General features: G+C 36.1%; 1 protein-coding gene across 1 annotated transcript in view; it reads left to right on the top strand.

Annotated features, from left to right (window-relative positions):
* LOC116512139 (cytochrome P450 7B1) overlaps positions 1-24,555 on the top strand; it is a 111,755-nt gene that overhangs the window by 67,556 nt on the left and 19,644 nt on the right. Inside the window, exon 2 of the mRNA XM_032222440.1 lies at positions 14,250-14,386. Coding sequence (XP_032078331.1) covers positions 14,250-14,386 — 137 coding nt within the window. The remainder of the gene's footprint in view (positions 1-14,249; positions 14,387-24,555) is intronic.

Below are 24,555 nucleotides of genomic sequence, written 5' to 3'. Positions count from 1 at the left end.
CAGATATTTTTCTGGCATCCTAAACTGACCTCCATCCCTAGTATTTCCAGAAGATGTCATATGCATGTCCAACTCTGCTTTGGCTTTTGAGATCAGCAAAAGTTTATTTGAGTGTGGCCATACAGCTGGGCATGAATAAAAACAATCGAGGAAATATGTATATGGTATTGCAAGGGAAGTTCAGCATATTTATGGGTGACATGACCTTTCAGAAATTTAAAGACTTTCTGATTAGATATCATTGTTTATATATAAAGCAAACCTTATGCACTGAGATTTTGTCTAATGTCTTTGGGACACTTATTAAAATCTGAGTTTCAGTAATGATAGAAAGCCAGTGGGAATGTGTATCATGTTAAAAGTCTTATTAGCATCAGATATACTTCAGTACCAGTTCAATGTCTCTCTCTACTTTTTATTCACTTATTTATTTGAAGAGAAATCAACATTACTCGTATTATCAGTTTGATAAAATGACCTTTAATTGGGATTCTAATACTGTAGGAATGTTGTTGTCTATCTGTTGGTCTTAATATCAGTTTGACTCAGTGGTGCAATTCAGCTGGTTCTATCCGGTTCGGGCAAACCAGTAGCAGTGGTGGCGGGAGGCTCCGCTCATCCACCCAGATGTCATCACGTCCTGTTTTTGATGCTTTGCATATGCGTGGAAGGTCATGTGCATGCATGGAAGGTCCTGTGCATGCATAGTGGTGGCACGTGTGCTCACACTTGCGAACTGGTAGCAAAGGTACATTGATTTCACCCCTGGTTTGATTATGAGGCTTTATAACAAGAAAGACTGACCTATAACTGTTGTCCTTTCAGACTTTTCTAATTTATTCAGGAGAATTACTGATATATTGCAGAGTGGTGTCTTCACTGGAGCGATTTTTGAAGTAGTCTATAGAATTCAAAATTATGCTAAGATGTTAGTCATCACATGCTGCTAGTGGATTTGCTAGATTTAGGACAAGAGACTAGAGGATAAAGGTTAATAATAAATAGGCTGCAATAGAGATTATCATAAGTAATGAATTCTGTGTATGTATCTCTGAAAGTGTGTGTATGCATCTCTGTGTGTTGTAGACAGATTTGGATTAATGTTTATCCCAAACAAGAGATTACTACATGTCTGTTTCTGGTTGTAAACAGATATTCTAAAACAGAAGGTTTATGTTTGTGAAAAGCAGTTACAGGTGTTGTGCATTGACAATATATTATATTTTAAGAGAATTCATCTGCTTGGTTATTTCACCAAACATTAAATGGGGATAAATTTGGCACTTTTTTGTCCTTTGCTAAACAGTTATTGACACAAATGCATTCTCTATGGAATTGTTCATGAAAAACATCCAGAAGTTTCTTGGGCACCTTGATGCTTTCCCATTAGTTATTAATTTTCTGATTCTCCTTTATTTCATATGTAGCGTAAATATCATGTTATGCTATGCAACTTCAAGAAGGAAGAAGTGATCTTGAAAATGATGACAATTTGAAACACTTATGCAAGATCACCTATTTGCATGGACTGCATGTATAAATTGTTATTGAAATATGATACAGAGATGGAACAAAGCAGAAGCTTTGCATAACAATGGGAAGAATTACCTAAAAATTCAGTAAGATTTACTGCAAGTTACAATTTAGGAAAAATTGATGTACAATATTTTACAGGTGTCATAAAACTCTGTTAATAATTATCAAGAGAGAAAAATCATATAAGAATAAATGTTGGGACTTCCTGGGGGCGTGGCCTGTTGCCGAGGAGGGCTCCACCGAGCTCCTCAGAGATCTGGTCTGTATATCTAAATAAGATCATAGATAGCACCCCTTTTTGGCAAAAAAAGGGGCAGGGAGTAGCTCTGTAGGCGAGGGTCTATTCGTAAGCCACAGCCTTTTTCTTTTTTTTGGCTGTGGACAGAGATTAGATCCAGCCGGAGCAGAGCTTTTATCTCCAGCCAGTTCTTCTCAGCTGCCTTTTTTTTTTGGCAGCCCCAGACAGGCTAGCCCCCCCCAGGACAAAACAAAGTTTTTTCAAGCTAGAATTGATACGGGCGGGTCCCACCCCTGTGAGATTTATGCTTTTATTACTATCTTAAATACCAGCACCATTTGTCTTAGAGACTTCTTTGTCTAAATGGACTTCAAAATGGCGATTTCTCTCCGTGGATGATTGATAGTGGATGTACTTAGCCGGTTTTACCTTCCTGCAGACCGCTCCTTAACAAAATAAACTCTTCTTCTTTGGAAATAGAGGGGAGCAAAGCGCTGCTTACTTGTTTATTTATTATGGCACCCAGGTCAAAGAAGCGTCTTGCTACAAATGTGTCTAAAGAATTTAAAGAATTTTTACTGGAACCACAGCCTTTGTCTCCTATGCCCTCTACTGGAGAATTTCTAACACAGGAATATTTCTTTAAAATGTTTAATGCCTTTAAACAAGAAATTAAGGAATTTGTATTGGAACTATATGATGATTTAAATTCTAAAGTTAATCAAATGAAGGCGAATACGTTTGCAGCCGTGTCTGCCCTGTCAGATTACTCTGCTGAAATAGAGAACAAATTGGAAAGTTTGGAGAAGGCTAATTTTAATTTGACTACCAATATTCAAATTTTACAACAAAAAATTAGAGACAATGAAGAACAGCTCATGATGATAAATTTTAATAGGAAGGCATTTGCAATAAGAGTCAGAGGATTCCGTGAAAAGGAGCAAGAGAATTTGAAACAGACCTTTGCTGAAGCCTTCAGCTATGCGGTGGGAAGCCCGGGACTTAACTTTGATTGGCAGATTCGGAAAATCTATCGCCAGAACTCATTGATAGCGGAACAGCGACAGCTCCCGAGGGACATAATTATACATTTCTCTACAAAAGAATCTAGAAATGCGATTGTGCAAAAGTTTTATAATAACAGTCTCCGAGTTGATGGCCAGAACTTGATTGTCTTCAAAGAAATACCTTTCCAGATGTTAAAGGCAAGAAGGGACTACACCTTTTTAACTAAGGAGCTTAGGAGTCAACAGATTCGATACAGATGGGAGGCCCCTGCCGGCATCACGGTTACATTTGAGAATCAAAGATTTCGTCTTAACTCTGTTTCGGAGGCTCAAGATTTCTATTGCAGGATTCTGAAGGCGGGACTTCCTGACTCGCTTGGAAGAGAGGAGAGACAAGCGGAAGGAGAAGGCAAACGGCAGGCCATGTGGTTGCAAGATGGAGGGGGTAGCCCTTCCTCCCTCGGAGAAGCAGAAAAACGGAGATCGAGAATTTAGACATTTTAAAATACTCGCCAAAGTTGAGGACTGAATGGGGGTTTGAGACCTCTCTCCGGTAGAAAAAGCGGACTAATTCTTATTAGAAGGGAAAGCTGGGTGAAACTACTTTGAGCTAGATTTTAAATTAACGTTAGCATAAATTTGATAGTGGTAAACATCAGACAAGCAAGGGATGAGGGTAAAATATATGTGGAATGATTTACGTTGTTTAAGGCTTATTAGAACAGAAAGCCGGTTGGGATTATCTTAAGATAAGTGTAAAAAGAATGCGGAATGATTTATGTTGTTTAAACTTTGTTAGAAGGGACTATTTTAAAACAGAAGGTTAACTGACTCTTGCTGAAAGTATTGTTTGAATATGTGGAATGATCCATGCTATTTAACTTTTATTAGAAGGGAAAGTTGGTTGAAATTGCTTTGAGTTAGATTTTAAACAAAGGCTAGTATAAATTTGATAGTGGTAAATATTAGACAAGTAAGGGATGAGGGTAAAATGCATGTGGAATGAACTACGTTATTTAAATCCTATCAGAAGAGAAAGTCGGTTGGAATTATCTTAAGATAGAAATTGATTTCTGTGTAAAGTAATATTTGATCTACGCTGCTTAATTTTACTAAGAAGGGGAAGCTTGGCTAGATTATTTTGAATTACTGTTTGAAAAGGAGGTTAAGAAAGATCACTTACGCTGTTTAAATTTTACTAGAAGGGAAAGTTTGATTACTCTTCTGTAAAGTCATATTTGAATATGTGGCATGAACCACGTTGCTTAAATCTTATCGGAAGGGATCATGAGGTTTAGGAAGAGGAACGGGAGAGTCTACAGAAGGTTGGGGTAAATAGCAAAGAAGTAAGAGACGAGAATAAAATATAGATAGAATGATTTATACTATTTAAGCATAGATAAAGATGGGGGGCTGAGATCAACACAAAGAGTGGTTTCTTTTTCTTTTTTTCTTCTTTTTTCTTTTCTCTTTTTTTTTCTCTCTTCTTTTTTTTTCTGTTTTTCTTTCTTTTGACATATTACTTTTATTTTTTAATCCATATGTATACAAGATATTTTAGACAGAAGGTAGTGCCAGGTGTGGGCCCTGGGAAGTCGGGAGGATTGGGGATGGGGATTTGTGGGGGGGGTGGGGGGGTGTTAAAATAGTCTTAATAAGAATAAGAATGTATTTATATACGGTGGTTTTTTCTTTCTTTTTTTTTTTCCCTTGGTTCATTTTACTTTTATCAGATCAAACAACACTCGAATAAAGGCATACACCAAGGAGGGAGGTAGAGGGAAAGAAGAGGGAGGAGTAAGGAAGGAGTAAGGGGAATGTAAGGAGGGTGTCTGGGGAGTAAGGGGAGAAAGGTTTGTGGGGAAAGGGAAGTAGGAGGGGAGTGTTAGAGGGAGAAAGAAAGTTGGAGGGGGTAGATGGGGTGTATGGAGGATGGAAGGGTTAGGTGGGGTTGTGAATGATGAGTTGTGTTTCCTTTTTATTTGTTCGTTTTATTCCCTTTTTCTTTTTTTCTTTTCTTATAGTAAATACCCTGTATATAAGTGATTGCAAATGGAATGTGAAAAATGAATAAAATATATTTAAAAAAAAAAAAAGAATAAATGTTGGGAATACTACAACAAAGAAGGGATGTTTTATCATATATCATGTTTATGTAAAATAAACCTCCCAAAAGTACAGGAAAGAAATATACCAAAAAGCTTCCTTTTTATGACCCTGTAATCCCTTACAGTGACTGGATGAAACTGAGTATTTACTGGCCGGAAGCCCTTCCTGACGCCACACACAATTCGCAGCAGATATTTTTTCTTTCTACCTTAGGAGAGAAACATTTGCCACTACTGAGCATTGAACTTTCAACCTTCTGAGTGGGAGGAGCATCTTCACCACTAGGCCATCACGCAGTTGGAAAAAACTATACCAAATTATTCAGATAAACTAGAACTGAAAGCACAAATATTTCGGGTAGATTTAGTTTCATAAGTCATAAGTTAAAAATATCACAGTGTACTAAAATACATATTAACAGAAAAAAATTGGCACAATACCAGAAAAGAGAATCTTTGCTGATGAAATAAAGTTGTGATATGAAAATTGGACAATATTCAACAATGGAAAAAATAGAACTTAAGCAGAAATTGTTCCATTTCATACTAAACATCATATAGCAAGGCAAAGCTATTTGTAATATGGTTTCAAGGAAAAACGTTATGAGAACAATAGAAAATAACAGATGATATTATTTAATCAGATACTGGTACAATAACCTTTAATTTTCAGCATTCATTGTAAAGTATAATTGTTAGGTTGTGGTTACTGAGTGAAAGAACAAATAATGAAGATAAAAATGTACTACTAAAACATTCTTTTACAGTGTTTTTACTCATGCTATATTAATAACCACTTATAATTGTATACTAGTCTTTATAAATGCTAAATAACTTTTCACTATCTATAGATGTTTTTAATGTTAATAGTGCCAACTTAAAAATAATAATATAGCAGAGTTTCTTTTCATATTTGAAAATCTTCTGAATTATAGGGTAATTTTCTTAACATAATTTTTTGCTATGTTTGATAGCAATAAAGCTTTGATAGAAATAAAGCCTTGATCTTTGATTTAACTAGTCAGTCTCTTGTGATTAATACAAAATGAGTTGTACTGTATAAATGTTTTTCCTGAGGGACTGTAGTATCAGAGCCATTTATTTCTTCTGTTGGTATTTATGAAATCAGTTAGAGAAGACTAACATGGGATGCCACAGAGCCAGGCTTCCCTTCAATTTGAAAACTTGATAATGTATTAGGATTTCTAACAGTTATAGATTTAATTCTTACAGCTCTGTTAAAATTATAATCTCATGAGGTAAATCTCTTCACTCTGCTCTGACTCATTTGGTACAGCGGGGGGGCTCTATGTGAGGATCAGGGGTGTGGTGCTGCCAGCATTGCTGCTGGTTCGCTGGGCGTGCATGTACAGTTGACTATAAATTGATCTGCGCATGTGCAGAACATGAAAGAATTACCAAAAAACATGCCAGCAATGGCATCGGTGACCGGGGAGCTGGTTCAGGGGCATGGCCAGCCTGGGTCACTGCCAGTTCAGGCAACCAAGGCCAAAATACCACCACCGTTTTGCCCAAACCAATGCAAACCAGTAGCAATTCACCTCTGGTGAAGATGTTTTTTATAGATTATAGGCCTGCATTTAACACAATAGACTAGTGTTACTTCCACATAGACTAGTGTCTAAATTTAAGGATTTTGTACTTTCTTATTCAATCTGCTTTTGGATTGAGGATTTCCTGTCTGGCTGCTCTCAGAGGGTCAGATTAGGCAATTATATTTCTTCAGTCCTTATTCTTAATACTGGTACACCACAGGGGTGCATGTTAAGTCCCTTACTCTATACTCTTTATGTGTGTGACTGCATTCCCACTCATGCTAGTAATACTATTACTATAATTGCAGACGATACATCAGTGGTGGGAGTCATCTCTGGGGGAGGATGAGTCTGCCTAGTGAGATGAGGTGGACCGTTTGCTTTTGTGGTGTGGAGACATTAACTTGGTCCTTAACACCAATAAGACCAAGGAGTTTATAGTGGACTATAGCAGGAATAGATCAGACATCCGGTCCTTGCTTATCAATGGAGACCGAGTGTAGCAAGTGACTAGTTTTAAGTTTCTGGGTATTATCATAAAAGAGGACCTGAGGGGCACTCACATTGCAGCACTGGTCAAAGGGGCCCAGCAGAGATTATACTACCTGAGACTTCTCAGGAAACAACAACTGAATGAAAAACTGCTGGTGACCTTCTACCGCTGCACCATAGAGAGTATTTTAATCTACTGCACCTATGTATGGTTTGCCAATTGCACAGTGGCATATAGGACAGCACTCCAGAGTGTTAACGCCATTGCCCAGAGGATCATTGGTTGCCCTCTCCCCTCTTTGAAAGAGCTTTATAGCTCCCATTGCCTTAAGAAATTTCAAAACATTCTTAAAGATCCATCTCATCCTGGACACCCTTTTTTTGAACTATTACCATCTGGCAAATGGTATAGGATAAGGATGTGTGTTTGTGTTTTATTTTTATAGTTATAATTTACACTGAAGATGGCATTTAATTTTATTGTACAAGGTGCAGTGACAAATAAACTAAAAAATTAATGTTATTCATAGTGGCTTTGGAAGCCATATGATATATACTTAAAGAAAACAATATAGTCTGCTTGCATTGACTTGATTTTAAATGAAATTACTGGTGCATAGTACAATGTACAGTAAAAAGGCATAGAGGCAGCATGTTTCTCCCTCTTATTTCTTTGTTATGAAATATTCTAAGTAAACTGACATGTTTTGTTTAATCCTTAACCACAGACCCGAGGTCATAATGACCACAACAGTTTTCCAAAATGTTCGGAATACCCCTATTTTTAAAAACGGACCATTCCAGTTGTGAATAGAATTTATAAAACTTGTTAATTTGATCAATAAATGAAAATTGTAACTATATAAAGTAAATTTAACAACATATCCCACCTATTATTTTCATAGATTAATAAAATTGTATGAGCAGTCATTATGATCTCATGTCTGTAATAGCATAGCTGAAATAGTATTTCTGTGGTTAAGGGTTAAAGAAGTTGTATTAGCTGTGAGCTAGAATAAGGTCCTTAATTAACATTTAGACTAAAGCAAGTATAAATGTAAATATACCCAAATATTTTAGAAATGCTGGGCTTGCTTTGTACTATGAACTTGGAAATATCTGGAAGACCCAGAAATTATCGCTTAATGGTTTCCACATGGTACTTGACTAAATCCAAATCTTACATTGAGACTGAGATTTTATGTTATGATTTTTTTTAAATTAGAATTTTGCCCAGCCAATAGTCATGAAGAACCTCTGCTACTGTGTGGAATGTAAGTAGAAGAGTATTAAATATATCAAAACAAGTGTTTTATTAGATGTTTTCTAAATACAAATAAATAAATAAAAAACATGAAAGGCATTTTAGTCTAAACAAGTTATTAGAAATAAAATGTGGACATACTGAAAATGTATTTATTTAATCAATGATACTAGTGAATGATACCTAGTTTCAAATAAACTATAGTACAAAACAAAGATTACTACTGTTAACATATTTTTTAGAATTCTATATGAAGGTTAGTACAACATTTTGGGAAAAATAAGATTATAGGCTTAATGTAAACAAGAAAAATACTTGTATTCTATTTTTTAAAATGGTATGTTTTTAACATCCAAGTGTAGTCCAATTGTGTGTTGATTGAAACAAAATTTTATCTACTAATAGACCAAAAAGTTAATGTTGATGTCTCTTCTGTTATTTTAAATAACATTTATAAAGCAACATAACAGCAACTTCAGAAAGTTACTACGTTTCATATTAGTCTAGATGGATTTAACTATTTAGAAATAAAAATGACGAAGGTTGACATCAATTTAAAAATGTGATTATGATTCTATGAATATTAATCTATGAAAGATTAAAATGGAATAAGTCATGGCAACATTATAATTGTTTGGTAGGAAAACACACTTAAAAAGACAAAGCTTCATAAAATGTTTTTGTTTCAAACACTTTCAGTTCTATGATGTACTGCATAATTTGGTATAAGGGAATATTTTTTAAAAATTCATTTTTAGAATTCATTTTTACATAATTTTGGTATAAAAAATTAATGGGTAAAATACATAATATATTCAAAAACATTATAGGATTAAACATGCTAAAATGTTGATGCTAATCAATTAAGACAATCCATGTAATTAGGAAATAAAATAGTTTTATAGAATTAGTTCAGATAGAGGTTCAGTTAGCATTGGATGCCCTACTGATTATTGTGGTACTATTCCCTTTGATTATATATCAGGGGTGGGATTCAAATTTTTTTACTACTGGTTCTGTGGGCATGGCTTGGTGGGTGTGGCTTGGTGGGCATGGCAAGGGAAGGATACTATAAAATCTCCATTCTCTCCCCACTCCAGGGGAAGGTTACTGCAAAATCCCCATTTCCTCCCGATCAGCTGGGACTCGGGAGGGAGAGAATAGATGAGGTGGGGCCAATCAGAGGTGGTATTTACTGGTTCTGCGAACTACTCAAAATTTCCCTACTGATTCTCCAAAACCTGTCACAACCTGCTGAGTACCACCTCTGCTATATATGCTATATTCCATCCTTTCAATCCCTAATAAATTTCTAAAAAGTGAAAACAAATTTTGGCTGCTAATATTTCCTGCCATTCATCTCATTTTCTTTTTAACATGAGAATAAATATATTTAAGACAAGAAAGAGAAGATAAATCTTATAGAGTAGATTTAAAAAAGTAATCTTAAATATCAACCTGCCTTCAGAAAGCTCAAGGTTTCCTTCATGAAAGTCTCAGCTATCTGAAATTGATATTCATGTATTTCAGGTAACATCTAAGGAATCATATCAATGATATTTAACACTCTTTAAGTAAGCATTGAATAGTTCATTAGTGTTGATAGGGAAGGCAAACAGTAAAAGTACATCATGATGAAAACTTTGCCTCTTACATACACTTGAATGGAATTTTGTAAGAGAAATATGAACCTGTGGAACTAGCTTTGGCATTTCACAAGCATTTCACCATTTCATCAGGATGCCTAAGCAACAGCTTCTCTTGAAGGATTCTGAAAATATGATTTATAATTTGAACTTTATAAATCTTGATAAAATAAAGTTTTGGGTATGGAAATTGTTATTTAATCAGAGAAAACTGCTCTTCCTGGGGGCGTGGCCTGTTGCCGAGGAGGGCTCCACCGAGCTCCTCAGAGATCTGGTCTGTATATCTAAATAAGATCATAGATAGCACCCCTTTTTGGCAAAAAAAGGGGCAGGGAGTAGCTCTGTAGGCGAGGGTCTATTCGTAAGCCACAGCCTTTTTCCCTTTTTTGGCTGTGGACAGAGATTAGATCCAGCCGGAGCAGAGCTTTTATCTCCAGCCAGTTCTTCTCAGCTGCCCTTTTTTTTTTGGCAGCCCCAGACAGGCTAGCCCCCCCCCAGGACAAAACAAAGTTTTTTCAAGCTAGAATTGATACGGGCGGGTCCCACCCCTGTGAGATTTATGCTTTTATTACTATCTTAAATACCAGCACCATTTGTCTTAGAGACTTCTTTGTCTAAATGCATTTCAAAATGGCGATTTCTCTCCGTGGATGATTGATAGTGGATGTACTTAGCCGGTTTTACCTTCCTGCAGACCGCTCCTTAACAAAATAAACTCTTCTTCTTTGGAAATAGAGGGGAGCAAAGCGCTGCTTACTTGTTTATTTATTATGGCACCCAGGTCAAAGAAACGTCTTGCTACAAATGTGTCTAAAGAATTTAAAGAATTTTTATTGGAACCACAGCTTTTGTCTCCTATGCCCTCTACTGGAGAATTTCTAACACAGGAATATTTCTTTAAAATGTTTAATGCCTTTAAACAAGAAATTAAGGAATTTGTATTGGAACTATATGATGATTTAAAGTCTAAAGTTAATCAAATGAAGGCGAATACGTTTGCAGCCATGTCTGCCCTGTCAGATTACTCTGCTGAAATAGAGAACAAATTGGAAAGTTTGGAGAAGGCTAATTTTAATTTGACTACCAATATTCAAATTTTACAACAAAAAATTAGAGACAATGAAGAACAGCTCATGATGATAAATTTTAATAGGAAGGCATTTGCAATAAGAGTCAGAGGATTCCGTGAAAAGGAGCAAGAGAATTTGAAACAGACCTTTGCTGAAGCCTTCAGCTATGCGGTGGGAAGCCCGGGACTTAACTTTGATTGGCAGATTCGGAAAATCTATCGCCAGAACTCATTGATAGCGGAACAGCGACAGCTCCCGAGGGACATAATTATACATTTCTCTACAAAAGAATCTAGAAATGCGATTGTGCAAAAGCTTCATAATAACAGTCTCCGAGTTGACGGCCAGGACCTGATTGTCTTCAAAGATATTCCCTTCCAGATGCTGAAAGCAAGAAGGGATTACACCTTTTTAACTAAGGAGCTTAGGAGTCAACAGATTCGATACAGATGGGAGGCCCCTGCCGGCATCACGGTTACATTTGAGAATCAAAGATTTCGTCTTAACTCTGTTTCGGAGGCTCAAGATTTCTATTGCAGGATTCTGAAGGCGGGACTTCCTGACTCGCTTGGAAGAGAGGAGAGACAAGCGGAAGGAGAAGGCAAACGGCAGGCCATGTGGTTGCAAGATGGAGGGGGTAGCCCTTCCTCCCTCGGAGAAGCAGAAAAACGGAGATCGAGAATTTAGACATTTTAAAATACTCGCCAAAGTTGAGGACTGAATGGGGGTTTGAGACCTCTCTCCGGTAGAAAAAGCGGACTAATTCTTATCAGAAGGGAAAGCTGGGTGAAACTACTTTGAGCTAGATTTTAAATTAACGTTAGCATAAATTTGATAGTGGTAAACATCAGACAAGCAAGGGATGAGGGTAAAATATATGTGGAATGATTTACGTTGTTTAAGGCTTATTAGAACAGAAAGCCGGTTGGGATTATCTTAAGATAAGTGTAAAAAGAATGCGGAATGATTTATGTTGTTTAAACTTTGTTAGAAGGGACTATTTTAAAACAGAAGGTTAACTGACTCTTGCTGAAAGTATTGTTTGAATATGTGGAATGATCCATGCTATTTAACTTTTATTAGAAGGGAAAGTTGGTTGAAATTGCTTTGAGTTAGATTTTAAACAAATGCTAGTATAAATTTGATAGTGGTAAATATTAGACAAGTAAGGGATGAGGGTAAAATGCATGTGGAATGAACTACGTTATTTAAATCCTATCAGAAGAGAAAGTCGGTTGGAATTATCTTAAGATAGAAATTGATTTCTGTGTAAAGTAATATTTGATCTACGCTGCTTAATTTTACTAAGAAGGGGAAGCTTGGCTAGATTATTTTGAATTACTGTTTGAAAAGGAGGTTAAGAAAGATCACTTACGCTGTTTAAATTTTACTAGAAGGGAAAGTTTGATTACTCTTCTGTAAAGTCATATTTGAATATGTGGCATGAACCACGTTGCTTAAATTTTATCGGAAGGGATCATGAGGTTTAGGAAGAGGAACGGGAGAGTCTACAGAAGGTTGGGGTAAATAGCAAAGAAGTAAGAGACGAGAATAAAATATAGATAGAATGATTTATACTATTTAAGCATAGATAAAGATGGGGGGCTGAGATCAACACAAAGAGTGGTTTCTTTTTCTTTTTTTTCTTCTTTTTTCTTTTCTCTTTTTTTTCTCTCTTCTTTTTTTTTCTGTTTTTCTTTCTTTTGACATATTACTTTTATTTCTTAATCCATATGTATACAAGATATTTTAGACAGAAGGTAGTGCCAGGTGTGGGCCCTGGGAAGTCGGGAGGATTGGGGATGGGGATTTGTGGGGGGGGGGGGTGTTAAAATAGTCTTAATAAGAATAAGAATGTATTTATATACTGTGGTTTTTTCTTTCTTCTTTTTTTTTTTCCTTGGTTCATTTTACTTTTATCAGATCAAACAACACTCGAATAAAGGCATACACCAAGGAGGGAGGTAGAGGGAAAGAAGAGGGAGGAGTAAGGAAGGAGTAAGGGGAATGTAAGGAGGGTGTTTGGGGAGTAAGGGGAGAAAGGTTTGTGGGGAAAGGGAAGTAGGAGGGGAGTGTTAGAGGGAGAAAGGAAAGTTGGAGGGGGTAGATGGGGTGTATGGAGGATGGAAGGGTTAGGTGGGGTTGTGAATGATGAGTTGTGTTTCCTTTTTATTTGTTCGTTTTATTCCCTTTTTCTTTTTTTCTTTTCTTATAGTAAATACCCTGTATATAAGTGATTGCAAATGGAATGTGAAAAATGAATAAAATATATTTTAACTCGAAAAAAAAAAAAAACTGCTCAGAAAATAATGATTGCTCTGCATGTTCCGAAGAAGCTGCAAAGTTCCGGAGAAGCTTCTTGGATGAGAAGCAAAACATCTTCAAAGAAAAAACAGAAAGTCCAGTTGCCTCTTGAAAAAGCACCTTTGGGAGAACCATGACCTGGATGACTGAGAATCTCCCTTGACAGATTGCTCTGCATGATATTTTGGGCTTTGATTTGCTCTTGTAGAGTTAATGGATTTCAAATGCAAGGCAGCTAGAGTTTCTAGTATGGATTGCAAAGAAATCTATGTATATTTCAGTTAATCAGTCAGATTTATTGGATTGGATTGGACTATGCCATTCACAAAAGTATATATTTCAGCAAGTCATTGGAAAATTGAACATGGAAATATAATATATTCTAGCTTATGAAATTGATTGATATTTTGTTGTTAGCTATTAGTTATAAATGATTGGAATATTAAATGCATATTTTATTGGATCAGTGGTATTGCAGAATAATATGTAATTGAAAATTTAGTGCAATACAGAGTTTGAAAAATCTTCTGGAAAAGAAGGTTTTACTTTCATGTATACAAGGTTACAACATAAATATTAAATACAGAGATTTGAAATATAATTGTCTTTAAGAATATATTATTCATGTAAATGCACATACCGTGCCCACATTTGGGGTTTTTTAGTTAGTTGTTTTTTTAATTGGATTATTTATTTATAATTTGAATTGGGAAGATATTTTAGACTTTAAAAATACTAAATCTGACTATTTGACTGTATATATTTTGCTTTACATTGGATGCTTTGATAGTGACCTAATTATAGATACATTTTACCATTAATCAGTTCCCTAATTGAACATTTAAACCAATTTGTATTGATTTTACAATATAGTGAAGATAAGTGGCAAAATGTATGGATGTAGAAATTTTGGCGTCTAAGGAATTTAAAAAAAAATCTCAGGGTGTGACTGCCAAGTTTTCAAATTTTCAGTACTTTGATCATATAAGTTATATATCAACTAACAGTGCTTTCTTTTTCTTTTTCAGGCACCCTGGAGAACCTCCCTTAATAAATGGTTGGATTCCTTTCTTGGGAGAAGCCCTGAATTATAGAAAAAATGCTACTGATTTTTTATTAACTTTGAGTAAAAAACATGGAGATATTTTTACTGTACACATGGCTGGTGAGTAACATTTTTGTTTTATTTACTTCTTAGAATCTTTTTAGTAGGTTAAAAAATAGTACAAAGGAATATAGATTGTATGTATTCCTGAATCTATGTATCCTTCCATCCGTTCAGTTTAAAGACTGCCTACTCTAGATAATTCTGGGCAGTTTGCATTTAGTAAGTAAAAATAATTAAAGTAATATAGGTACTTTATTTCATCCTCAATCTCCCATATTTAGGTTTAACAAATACAATTCTACAGTAACATTGTGAGAAAAATATAAAAACCTTCCCCCCCACTACATTTTCTATAGTATGACTGATTTTTAACAGTTTTACTATGTCTTCCCTTCCCTTTCCTCTAAACTGAAATGTTCAAACACTATCACTTTTTGTACCGAATTAGATTTGTAGGGAACTATAATATATGTGTAATAAAATCTCAGGTTTTGTTCCAAATATCTTGGAATTCTAACACAAGAATTCCAAACTAGCTGGGGATTTGGGGACTTATACTAATATTGTACTAATATTTCAGGAAGCCTCTCAGAACTGGCAAAATAGAGGGATTCAGAAATGCCAAAATATCTAGAACATTTCTGTGCTAGCTTTACCTTTTCCTCTTGATGTGCCACTAAAAGTATTGCAAAAATAGTGCCAATATATAATGTTTTCCTTATTAATTCTCAGATTAGTTCGTTTGGAAAACACAGGCTGATGCTCTGAGTTTCTGGCATTGCTTCAGACTGGTGACGTGATTTCACTGATTGTACTTTCCTCTATGATAAGCAAATGATTGTCATTCTGAAAAGCAATAATGGACATGGATGTCACCTTAATAAAGAAATTATTCTCCACAAGAAACAATGGAAATTCCTGACCTGTCGTGGAAAATAGTTCTCTAATTGGTTTTGTGTGGTGGTGCAGCAGAATCATTTTCCCTAAACGTCATTCCAGTGAGTCACTACTGTACATCATTGTCAAATTTTCAGCAAAATCTTCCTAATAAGAAAGACCAGTGTTACGTAAATGGAATCAGCAATCTCTCCCCTTTATGCCCCAGAAAACCTGTTTCTACATGTTGTGTTCATTCTCTCCCTCCCTCCCTCCCTCTTCTCTTTCTCTCTCTCTCTCTCTCCAATTTTAGGCAACACTATTATTAATTGCGATTGTATCTCCTCACAGCTCCCTCTACCCCTTGAAGAATTCAAAGTGAATCTGAGTTAACATGAGCTAGTGTAGGAAATTTAAAATAGAAAATAATTGTTAGTGTGGAAAATAATTGTTATATGGGTGTGTGTGTGTGTGTGTGTGTGTGTGTAGATTTTTTTTAAACAAATATGTGTAGAGATATATAAAGGTTCCCATGTAACCTGTTTTGACCTGCCAAGAGTTTTGAAAGTGAGAGACTTACCACAACTTCAATCTTTTAATCCTACTTAACAAAACAATTTTCAGAACATCTGACCTTTCATATCTACCTGGCTAAAATATACTGCCACAGCTATTGCAAGCTGTATATTCTGTTCTAAGCAAAGAAATATGCATTGGAGATATACCGCATTTTCACGACCATAAGGCGCACCGGATTATAAGCCGCAGTATCAGTTAACGTTAATTTTTCAAACTTTTTTCATATATAAAGCGCACCGGGTTATAAGCCGCACGTTTTTTTTGCAACATTCATCCGCGCGCAACTTTCGCAAACAAACAAATTACTAACGAAATCGCAACATCTGCCACTCCTCGGACTCCGCACTACATGATACACCCCCCCCGCACCATTCGTCCAGTAAGGTCGGGGAGGCGTTGGGCAGAATTGGGAGGGAGATTTTCAAAGAAGCGCACCAAATATCTCCCGCGAACTGAATCGGCTTTAATAAGGCAATTACCTGCTCAGCTTTAGTTCCCTTTGTGAAAGTTAGAATCCGCAGCTTGAACCCGAGAAACTATTAATCCTTCTCCCATTAAGCGCTATTCCATCGGACCTCCCCATTAAAACCAATCGGAGGAGAAAGCCTGGGCGAGCTGGGGAGGGAAACTGCTCAGATGGTGGAAGGGATGGGAGGCAGGAATGGAGGAGAAAGCCTGGGCGCTGGGGAGGGAAACTGCTCAGATGGTGGAAGGGACAGGAGGCAGGAATGGAGGAAAAAGCCTGGGTGCTGGGGAGGGAAACTGCTCAGATGGTGGAAGGGACGGGAGGCAGGAACGGAGGAGAAAGCCTGGGCGCTGGGGAGGGAAACTGCTCAGATGGTGGAAGGGACGGGTGGCAGGAATGGAGGAGAAAGCCTGGGCGCTGGGGAGGGAAACTGCTCAGATGGTGGAAGGGACGGGAGGCAGAAACGGAGGAGAAAGCCTGGGCGCTGGGGAGGGAAACTGCTCAGATGGTGGAAGGGACGGGAGGCAGGAATGGAGGAGAAAGCCTGGGCGCTGGGGAGGGAAACTGCTCCATATATAAAGCGCACCGGGTTATAAGCCGCACTGCCGGTTTTTGATCAAATTTTAGGATTTTCAGTGTGCCTTATGGTCGTGAAAATACGGTACTTCATTATCCAATAAAGAAGTAACATTTGAATGAAAGGCACTTTTTTCAGTCCCAGAGAATTTATTCCATTAAATTTGATATTGGGCCAACTTGATTATAAATGAGTCTGTTAAATAACAACTTGTAATATATTTCACAATCATATAGATTATATAGTGATACAGTGATATATATATCACTGTCACAATGTATTTAGTATAGTTTGTTTTATTGAATAAACTGCTTTAAACTATACATTTCTGAGATCGTCAGATTCTCCTGTTTTTCATATTTTCTTCATGATTTTTATATTATTCCTGTTTTTTACAAAGATTCATGTGAAGTGAATAGTCATCCAAAGCATTCATGTGTAAAAAAATCCGAATTTTCATAGTGTATGTGCAATATTATTAAATTAACGAATTCTAAAAGCTTGTCATTATAAGATTTGTAAATGCTATAGGGATGTTTTAATTTCATGCAACTGCAGAAGCTAACTTTTTACCGAACAATAGTTTTTAAGTTCTCTGCTCTGTGTTCCCCAAGCAAACCCAAGAACATGAGTTAAGTAGGTAAATTACACAAAATTAGTCAGGAATATATACAAGAAGGCACGCCTCTAAGGTCTCATAAGGTGATATGTTTTTAGTGAGCAGACGCGAAGTGTGTTCTTGGGATATCTTTTACAAATGTGTAAAATATTACTTAACAGTTTCAGTAACAGATACCTGTATTTCATGTATACATGTACCTATATTATGATTTATACTTTAACAATACAGGCATTCCACAATGTATAACCATTTTTTTAGAACCATTCAAAGTTACAACAACATTAAAAAGTTTTCTTAAAATCAATCCTCATACGTTGCTGTGTCCTTATGGTCACATAATTGCAATTTGGGCCCTTGGCAACTGGCATTTATTTACAAGGTTTCAGCAGCCCCAGGGTCATGTGATTGCCATTAGCAACTTTGTCAGCTGGCTTTCAACAAGATAGGTCAATGGGAAAGGCAAGTTTTGTTTAATGACCTAGTGATTCACTTAAGAGCTGTGGCAAAAAAGCTGATTGCAAAATCACCCAATCACATGATGGTTTACTTAACGACTGCATCACTTAGCCACAGAAATTCTGATCATAAGTCAAGGACTACTGGTATTGCTCAATGAAGTTAGCAATAGACTATGGAAAGTTTCTTGCTGAATATTAACATACTGAAAACATACTGTGCTCTGTTTCACATTGGTGGTTTGTACCCTTGATCAGATTGGATAAGGATGAGAATTTCCAGTTAGATCCAAAACTAATGAATGCCAAATGAATAATACATGAAAAAATATTTTTAACCAGCTGATGCCCAGCCTTAAACAGGAAGGCTACAATCCTGACAATGTACAGGGGCAAAAGTCTGTGCTATGGTTTAAATGTGCAGTTCTTGAGCTGCATCCCTTTGTCCCAAATTTCCAGATGTTGAGATGAAATAAAGAGGATGATGGAGGAACAGGAAGTACAAAGAGTATAGGGTTGTAATTCTGATTAAAACTTTTATTGAACAACACTTTACTTTATAATCAAGAGACTATGTATCTGTACCATGATCCCAAGAAGTAACTCCCAAGTAAGGATATATAAGATATATAGAGCTCTATGCAGAAAAAAATCACAGTTTACAAAGTCTTGTAGGATTAATCTCCCTCTTCAGTCACACATCAACATACACAATAAAAATTTAGCAGTAATTAATTATATTGAACTTTCTTCTTCTTCTTCTTCTTCTTCTTCTTCTTCTTCTTCTTCTTCTTCTTCTTCTTCTTCTTCTTCTTCTTCTTCTTTTTCTTCAGGGAATATATTGAATACATTATATTATATTGATATTCATGATATTGATAATATTCAATATATTATATTGAAGTATATTTATTAATAAATATCCTATTATTATGATTTGCTTCTGTAAGCCAATGCTATTTCATTCAATTTGTAATGGATTTGAATTCTATGGATATTTTGTTTCTTCTCCCTCTCCCCCTTTCTTCCCATCTTTTGTTACTTGAAAAGTGATTTTGCAAATGGGGTGTTGCTTTTTGGCCTGAAGTGAAATTAATTGGACAAATAGAGGTGTTGATTTCATGACACTTTGTCAGAAGTGTATTGTGTACAGCATTACACTTCAGTGAGCTTACAGTACATAGAATAAGAGTATATAATTGTACAGGTCATAAACAAATTTATTTGGAAATAAATCCAAATGATTCATAAGGAAACATAGATCATGGGCATGTATTAATTTAATTCAGAACTTTGTCCCGATACTTAAATGATGATTTATTTTATATTGGTAATTAAATATATAAGAATTGGGGATTGTTTTGCAAAATGTTGGAGTCAAGATCACAAAGAAAACAGCTCATATTTTTCATCTGAAAATAGCAGATGGTGGACAGATGGTTTAAATTAATATTAATTAATTTTTAAAGAAATCTTAAATTGTTTACCCTGAATGCTCAGAGTTGGAAAGCTAGCTGACATCTTCAGGTTAATAGCATTCAAAATCATCTTGTTAAATAATATGAGAGCAGAGTGTAGTATTTCCAGTCTTTTGGTCACTGGTGCTTATAATAAAATGTGACTCCCAAGATGATTTCTTTGTGATAGATTGGACTGTAGCCAGAGGAAAAAAAATACTGAAATCTTTGAACAGTTTGTGGCTATACTATGAAGACAGTAATTATTTTTTACCTTTGTTTACAAACTGTTCAAAACTAAGGGGGAGATGCTTTGTGAACTTTTATCTGAAAGATTTTGATCAGCAATTAGGAAATTTTCCACAGTGGTATAACATTGTACATCTTTTATATTTCCAAAAAGAAATCTTCTCTAGTTCCATAATACATATTTCTACATGCATTGCTGTATCACACATATGTTCCAAAGAGCCAGAGCTTGTAGCATGATGCTGCATTTATCATTCAGGTGAAAGGGGCAAATTCCTATGGACAACAGTTAGTGATATCCACATTAGAGAAACTGAATGTATTTTCATTGTCCAAGGTAGTAATGTTTCATCCTTGAAAAGTCAAATAACTTGATAAAATTATGCTTCACTGGAAATTTTTATGCTGGATGCATGAAGAGTCACTGAAACTATAAAAATAATTTCAGTGCAGTGTTTGGTGTGAAATTTTTGAAACAATTGTTCCCAGTTTTATAGATTAAGGCTGAAAACTCATTAAGGCAGTAATTTGACTTTTACATATTTAGAAAAGGGGAGAAACTTGTAGTGTGGTGCTGCTGGCATCACTCTGACCACATTCTCTCTCACACATCTCAAAATGCCTTTGGTTGTACTTAATATAGGACAATGATAATGGATTCCACCTTGCTTATCAAATAGGTACTACAAGTATTGCAAGTTCTAATAGCTCCTTTTTCCCTCCCTCCCTCCTTCCCCCCTTTTCACACACACACATCCTAACTAATAGCTGTGTCTAATGTTTGTTTGGAAAGGGGTTGGGATCTCAAGAGTGTTCAGTTAGAAAATGAGAGAAGATGACCCAGTATTAAGATTGTGATAACCATAATTTGGCCAAAACCTTTGAGTTTGAGTCTTCCCAAAAAGGAAAATTAAGTTCCTCTGCAATGTGATTGTGGACAAATAGAAGGCATTGCCAAATTGGAGCTTTCTGTGAGCTTCTGATGTAGTTAAGCATCCTTAAGTGTATACAAATTTAAACATTCACCACACGATAACTGATCTTTATTGGGCCAATACAGCGTTATTCTAACAATGTTAGAATTAAGCTTTCTAATGCCATCTCAAACTAATATCCCAAAAATACAATGCAATGATACTAGCTGTGCATCAATAATATCAGGTGGTGGTCAGACTGAAACTGTTGTTTAGATCAGAGGCAAAGGTTTAGACTGTAGAGCCCTATGCAATTGTGTTATACAATCATGGGAACCAGCAAAATCTCTAAAATATAGACATCCCTATGAATTTCAATGGTGAGAAAAGTAAAGTTCTACATTTAGGCAAGAACAATCAAATGCACAGGTATGGAATAGGTGGTACTTGTCTAAATAGTAGTGAGAAAAATCTTGGAGCCCTAGTGGACAGCCAGTAGTGTGATGCTGCTGTCATAAAAAGCCACAGTCTTTGGCTGCATTAACAGAGGGATAGAATCAAGATCATGTGAAGTGTTAATACCATTTTATAATGCCTTGGTAAGACCATACTTGGAATATTGCATCCAGTTTTGGTCACCATGATATAAAAAAGATGTTGAGATCCTAGAAAGAGTGTAGAAAAGAGCAACAAAGATAATTAGTTGGACTGGATGCTAAAAGATATGAAGAACAGTTGCAAGAATTGGGATGTTTAGTTTAATGAAAAGAAGGACTAAGGGTGATATGATAACAATGTTCAAATATCTAATGGGATCAACCTATTTTCCAAAGCACATGAAGGCAGGTTAAGAAGCTATAGCTGGAAACTAATCAAGGAGTGACACAAACTAGAACTAAGGAGAAATTTCCTTAACACTTAGAACAACAACTCAGGGAAGTTGTGAGGCCTGCAACACTGGAGGCTTTTAAGAAGAGATTGGACAAGCATTTGTCTGAAATGGTACAGAGTTCCCTGCTTGAGCAGAGGGTTGGACTAGAAGCCTTTCAGCTCTGTTATTAAGTTATATTCTGGAAATAAGAAATAAACAACTCTTACTTTTTTATATAACTGGAAAATAATATGTTTGTGGGTTTTAAAAAGATGAATATGAAAAAATGTGTGTAGAAGAATATATTTTTATGCAATGACAAATTCAAGCATGTACTTTTTATATTTTTTTTAAAAGTGTATGTAATAGCTCCAAATGTGTTCTCATGAAATAGAATTAATAACATTAATGAATAGCACCCACCAATTTCTGTGTGCGTATATTTCTCAACATATCAAATCTGATGTGAGGTAGTCAAAAAAGTCAAATATCTTGGGGTTAATATTTTAACCTCAAACGGCAAATTATATAAGCATAATTATGAACCACTTTGGCATAGTATACAGATAGAGATGAAAAAATGGGAGAAATTGCACTTATCCTTGTTGGGTGGGATAGCGGCAGTGAAAATGAACATCTTACCAAAATTTTTATTTCTTTTCCAAATGTTACCTATACTTAAAAAAGATGCGAATCTTTTAGAATGGCAGAAGGGTATCAACAAATTTGTATGGGCAGGAAAGAAGCCGAGGGTAAAGATGAAAATAATGCAAGATGTACGAGAGAGAGGAGGTTTGAAATTACCTAACCTAAAATTATATTATGACGCAGTGGCACTATCTGTAATTAGTGATTGGACTCATTTAACTAATGATAGAATACTGAATATCGAGGGACACGATCTGGTATATGGTTGGCATGCTTATCTGTTATTCAACAAAAAACTGGATAAGAATTTTAAAAGTCATATTTTAAGAAATGCTTTACTGCGGGTCTGGAAAAAATACCAATATAAATTAAATGACAAGATACCCATGTGGGCAATTCCTAGACATGCAATTGAAAATATGAATACAGCACAAAAACAGGATAGAACTACCTACAGACAGCTTCTCATTTTGGAAAGGGGGGTTCTACAACTAAAATCTTTAGAGGTATTAAAAGAAGAAAAGGTAGTTCAAACATGGTTCCAGTATGGGCAATTACAGGCCAGGTGGAAAATAGATAAAAAAAATTGGTTTTATCCAAGTTGAGGATAATTTGTTTAAACAAATAAGAGATCAAAGTTTAATGCATATAAAGAGGATATATAATGTACTAATACAGATGGATTCAGAAACAGAATTAGTTAAAGATTGTATGATAAAATGGGCTCAAAATATTGAAGAACCAATAATGTTGGATACATGGGAAAGAATATGGGTAAGAAATGTGAAATTTACACAAGCTCAAAACCTGAGAGAAAATTTTTATAAGATGTTCTATAGATGGCATTTAGATCCTAAAAAGCTGGCTTCTATGTATCCGAATGTACAGCCTAAATGTTGGAGGTGTGGTTCTCTCGATGCTACATATTTTCATATATGGTGGACCTGTCAAAAGGTTAAGGCATTTCGGATAAAAATATGGTGGATTATGCAAAATATCTTTAAAAGAAGGATAAAGTTTACTCCTCAGTTATTTTTACTAGGTATATGTACTGACTTTACAGTGGTAGAGACTAACTTGGTTCTGCACCTAATAACGGCGGCAAGACTGTTGGTGGCGCAATACTGGAAGAAGGAAGACTTGCCTACAACTCAAGAATGGACATTGAAAGTTACAAACTTAGCCGAGATGGCTAAAATATCGGCATATGTTAAAGATAATTCAAATGAGAGATATAAATGAGACTGGAAAAAATGGATTGACTATATACAAAACAAATACGGGACTAAGAAATTCCAGATAGTCTACGCTTAAGATCAGGAATGAGTTAAACTGTTCAAAGTTAGTGTAACAGGAAGAAGCTAAGATCAATGTAGAGATGTTATTAACCTCTTTTTTTATTTTTTTTGTCTCAATATATTTTAGACTGTGTTTGTTAAAAATCTATACCGTGTACGGGCTCTGGGAAGTTGGGGGGAGGGAGGTGGGGTGTTAGGGGGGAGGGGAGGGGAGGGGGGATATATACTATGTGTTAGATATCAATGTAATGCGATTTCACATGTATACTGTTTCTCTTTAATTTCTCTGTAAAAATAGGACAAGCTGAATACATTGACATATAGTAGAAATACACCAAGGGAGGAGGAGTGGGAAAGAAGAAAGAGGGGGAGAGAGGGCGGGAGAGAGGATAGGAGGGAGGGTGAGAAGGAAGGGAGGGAGTGGACCGGGAGAGAGGAGTGGTAGAGGGGGATGGGAAGTAGGGTAGAGGGGAATGATGGAGGGAAGATAGTAAGTTGGAGGGGGCGGAAGAAAGAGGTGTATGGAGAGTGGAAGAGGTATATGGGGTTTCTATTTGAGTTTGAGTTTGAGTTTCATTTTATTTATATTTCTGGGGGTATTGTTGATAAGAGGAATTGCTGTGATTATTGTTTAATGTTGTATGGCCCCAGTTATGCACAGTATATATGTGACTGTGAAAATGAAAAATGGAAAATAAAAACATTTTAACGAAAATCTGATTTATAACAATAATAATTCCAATAATGCATTCTATATGTCAACTCATAAAGCATTGGCATGTTGTTATAAGTTGCCACGTGAGGAAATATTTTGCAGAGACCTTCTCTCCCACCTGAAATGGCCGTTGCGGAGCTCAGTGTTTATCAGCCTGTTTCTTATAGGGCTGCACTGCTTTAGCTAGCACTTTTTTGACATTCTTCCAGGTTGCTTTCAGCATTGACATCCAATCAGTCAAGCTGACTGAGGAGGGGGGATCTCTTGGATACTCAGGCATTGGGACAAAGTCCATGCTGCTCACTACTTTGAACGGTGCTATTCCTGTGCTACTGTGAACAGCATTATTATACAGAACCTCAGCAAAAGACAGGAGGTTTGCCCAACTGGACTGCTGATAGTTCACCTCAGGTACTGCTCCACCATGGCGTTCAGTCTCTCCCCCCCTCCTCCCAATTGGTGCTCAGATGAAAAGCCGAGCTAAGACCCTAGGATGACC

The sequence above is a fragment of the Thamnophis elegans genome, chromosome 8 (genome assembly GCF_009769535.1).
Source record: "Thamnophis elegans isolate rThaEle1 chromosome 8, rThaEle1.pri, whole genome shotgun sequence".
NCBI lineage: Eukaryota > Metazoa > Chordata > Lepidosauria > Squamata > Colubridae > Thamnophis > Thamnophis elegans.
This window is presented reverse-complemented; position numbering and strand designations above follow the sequence as displayed.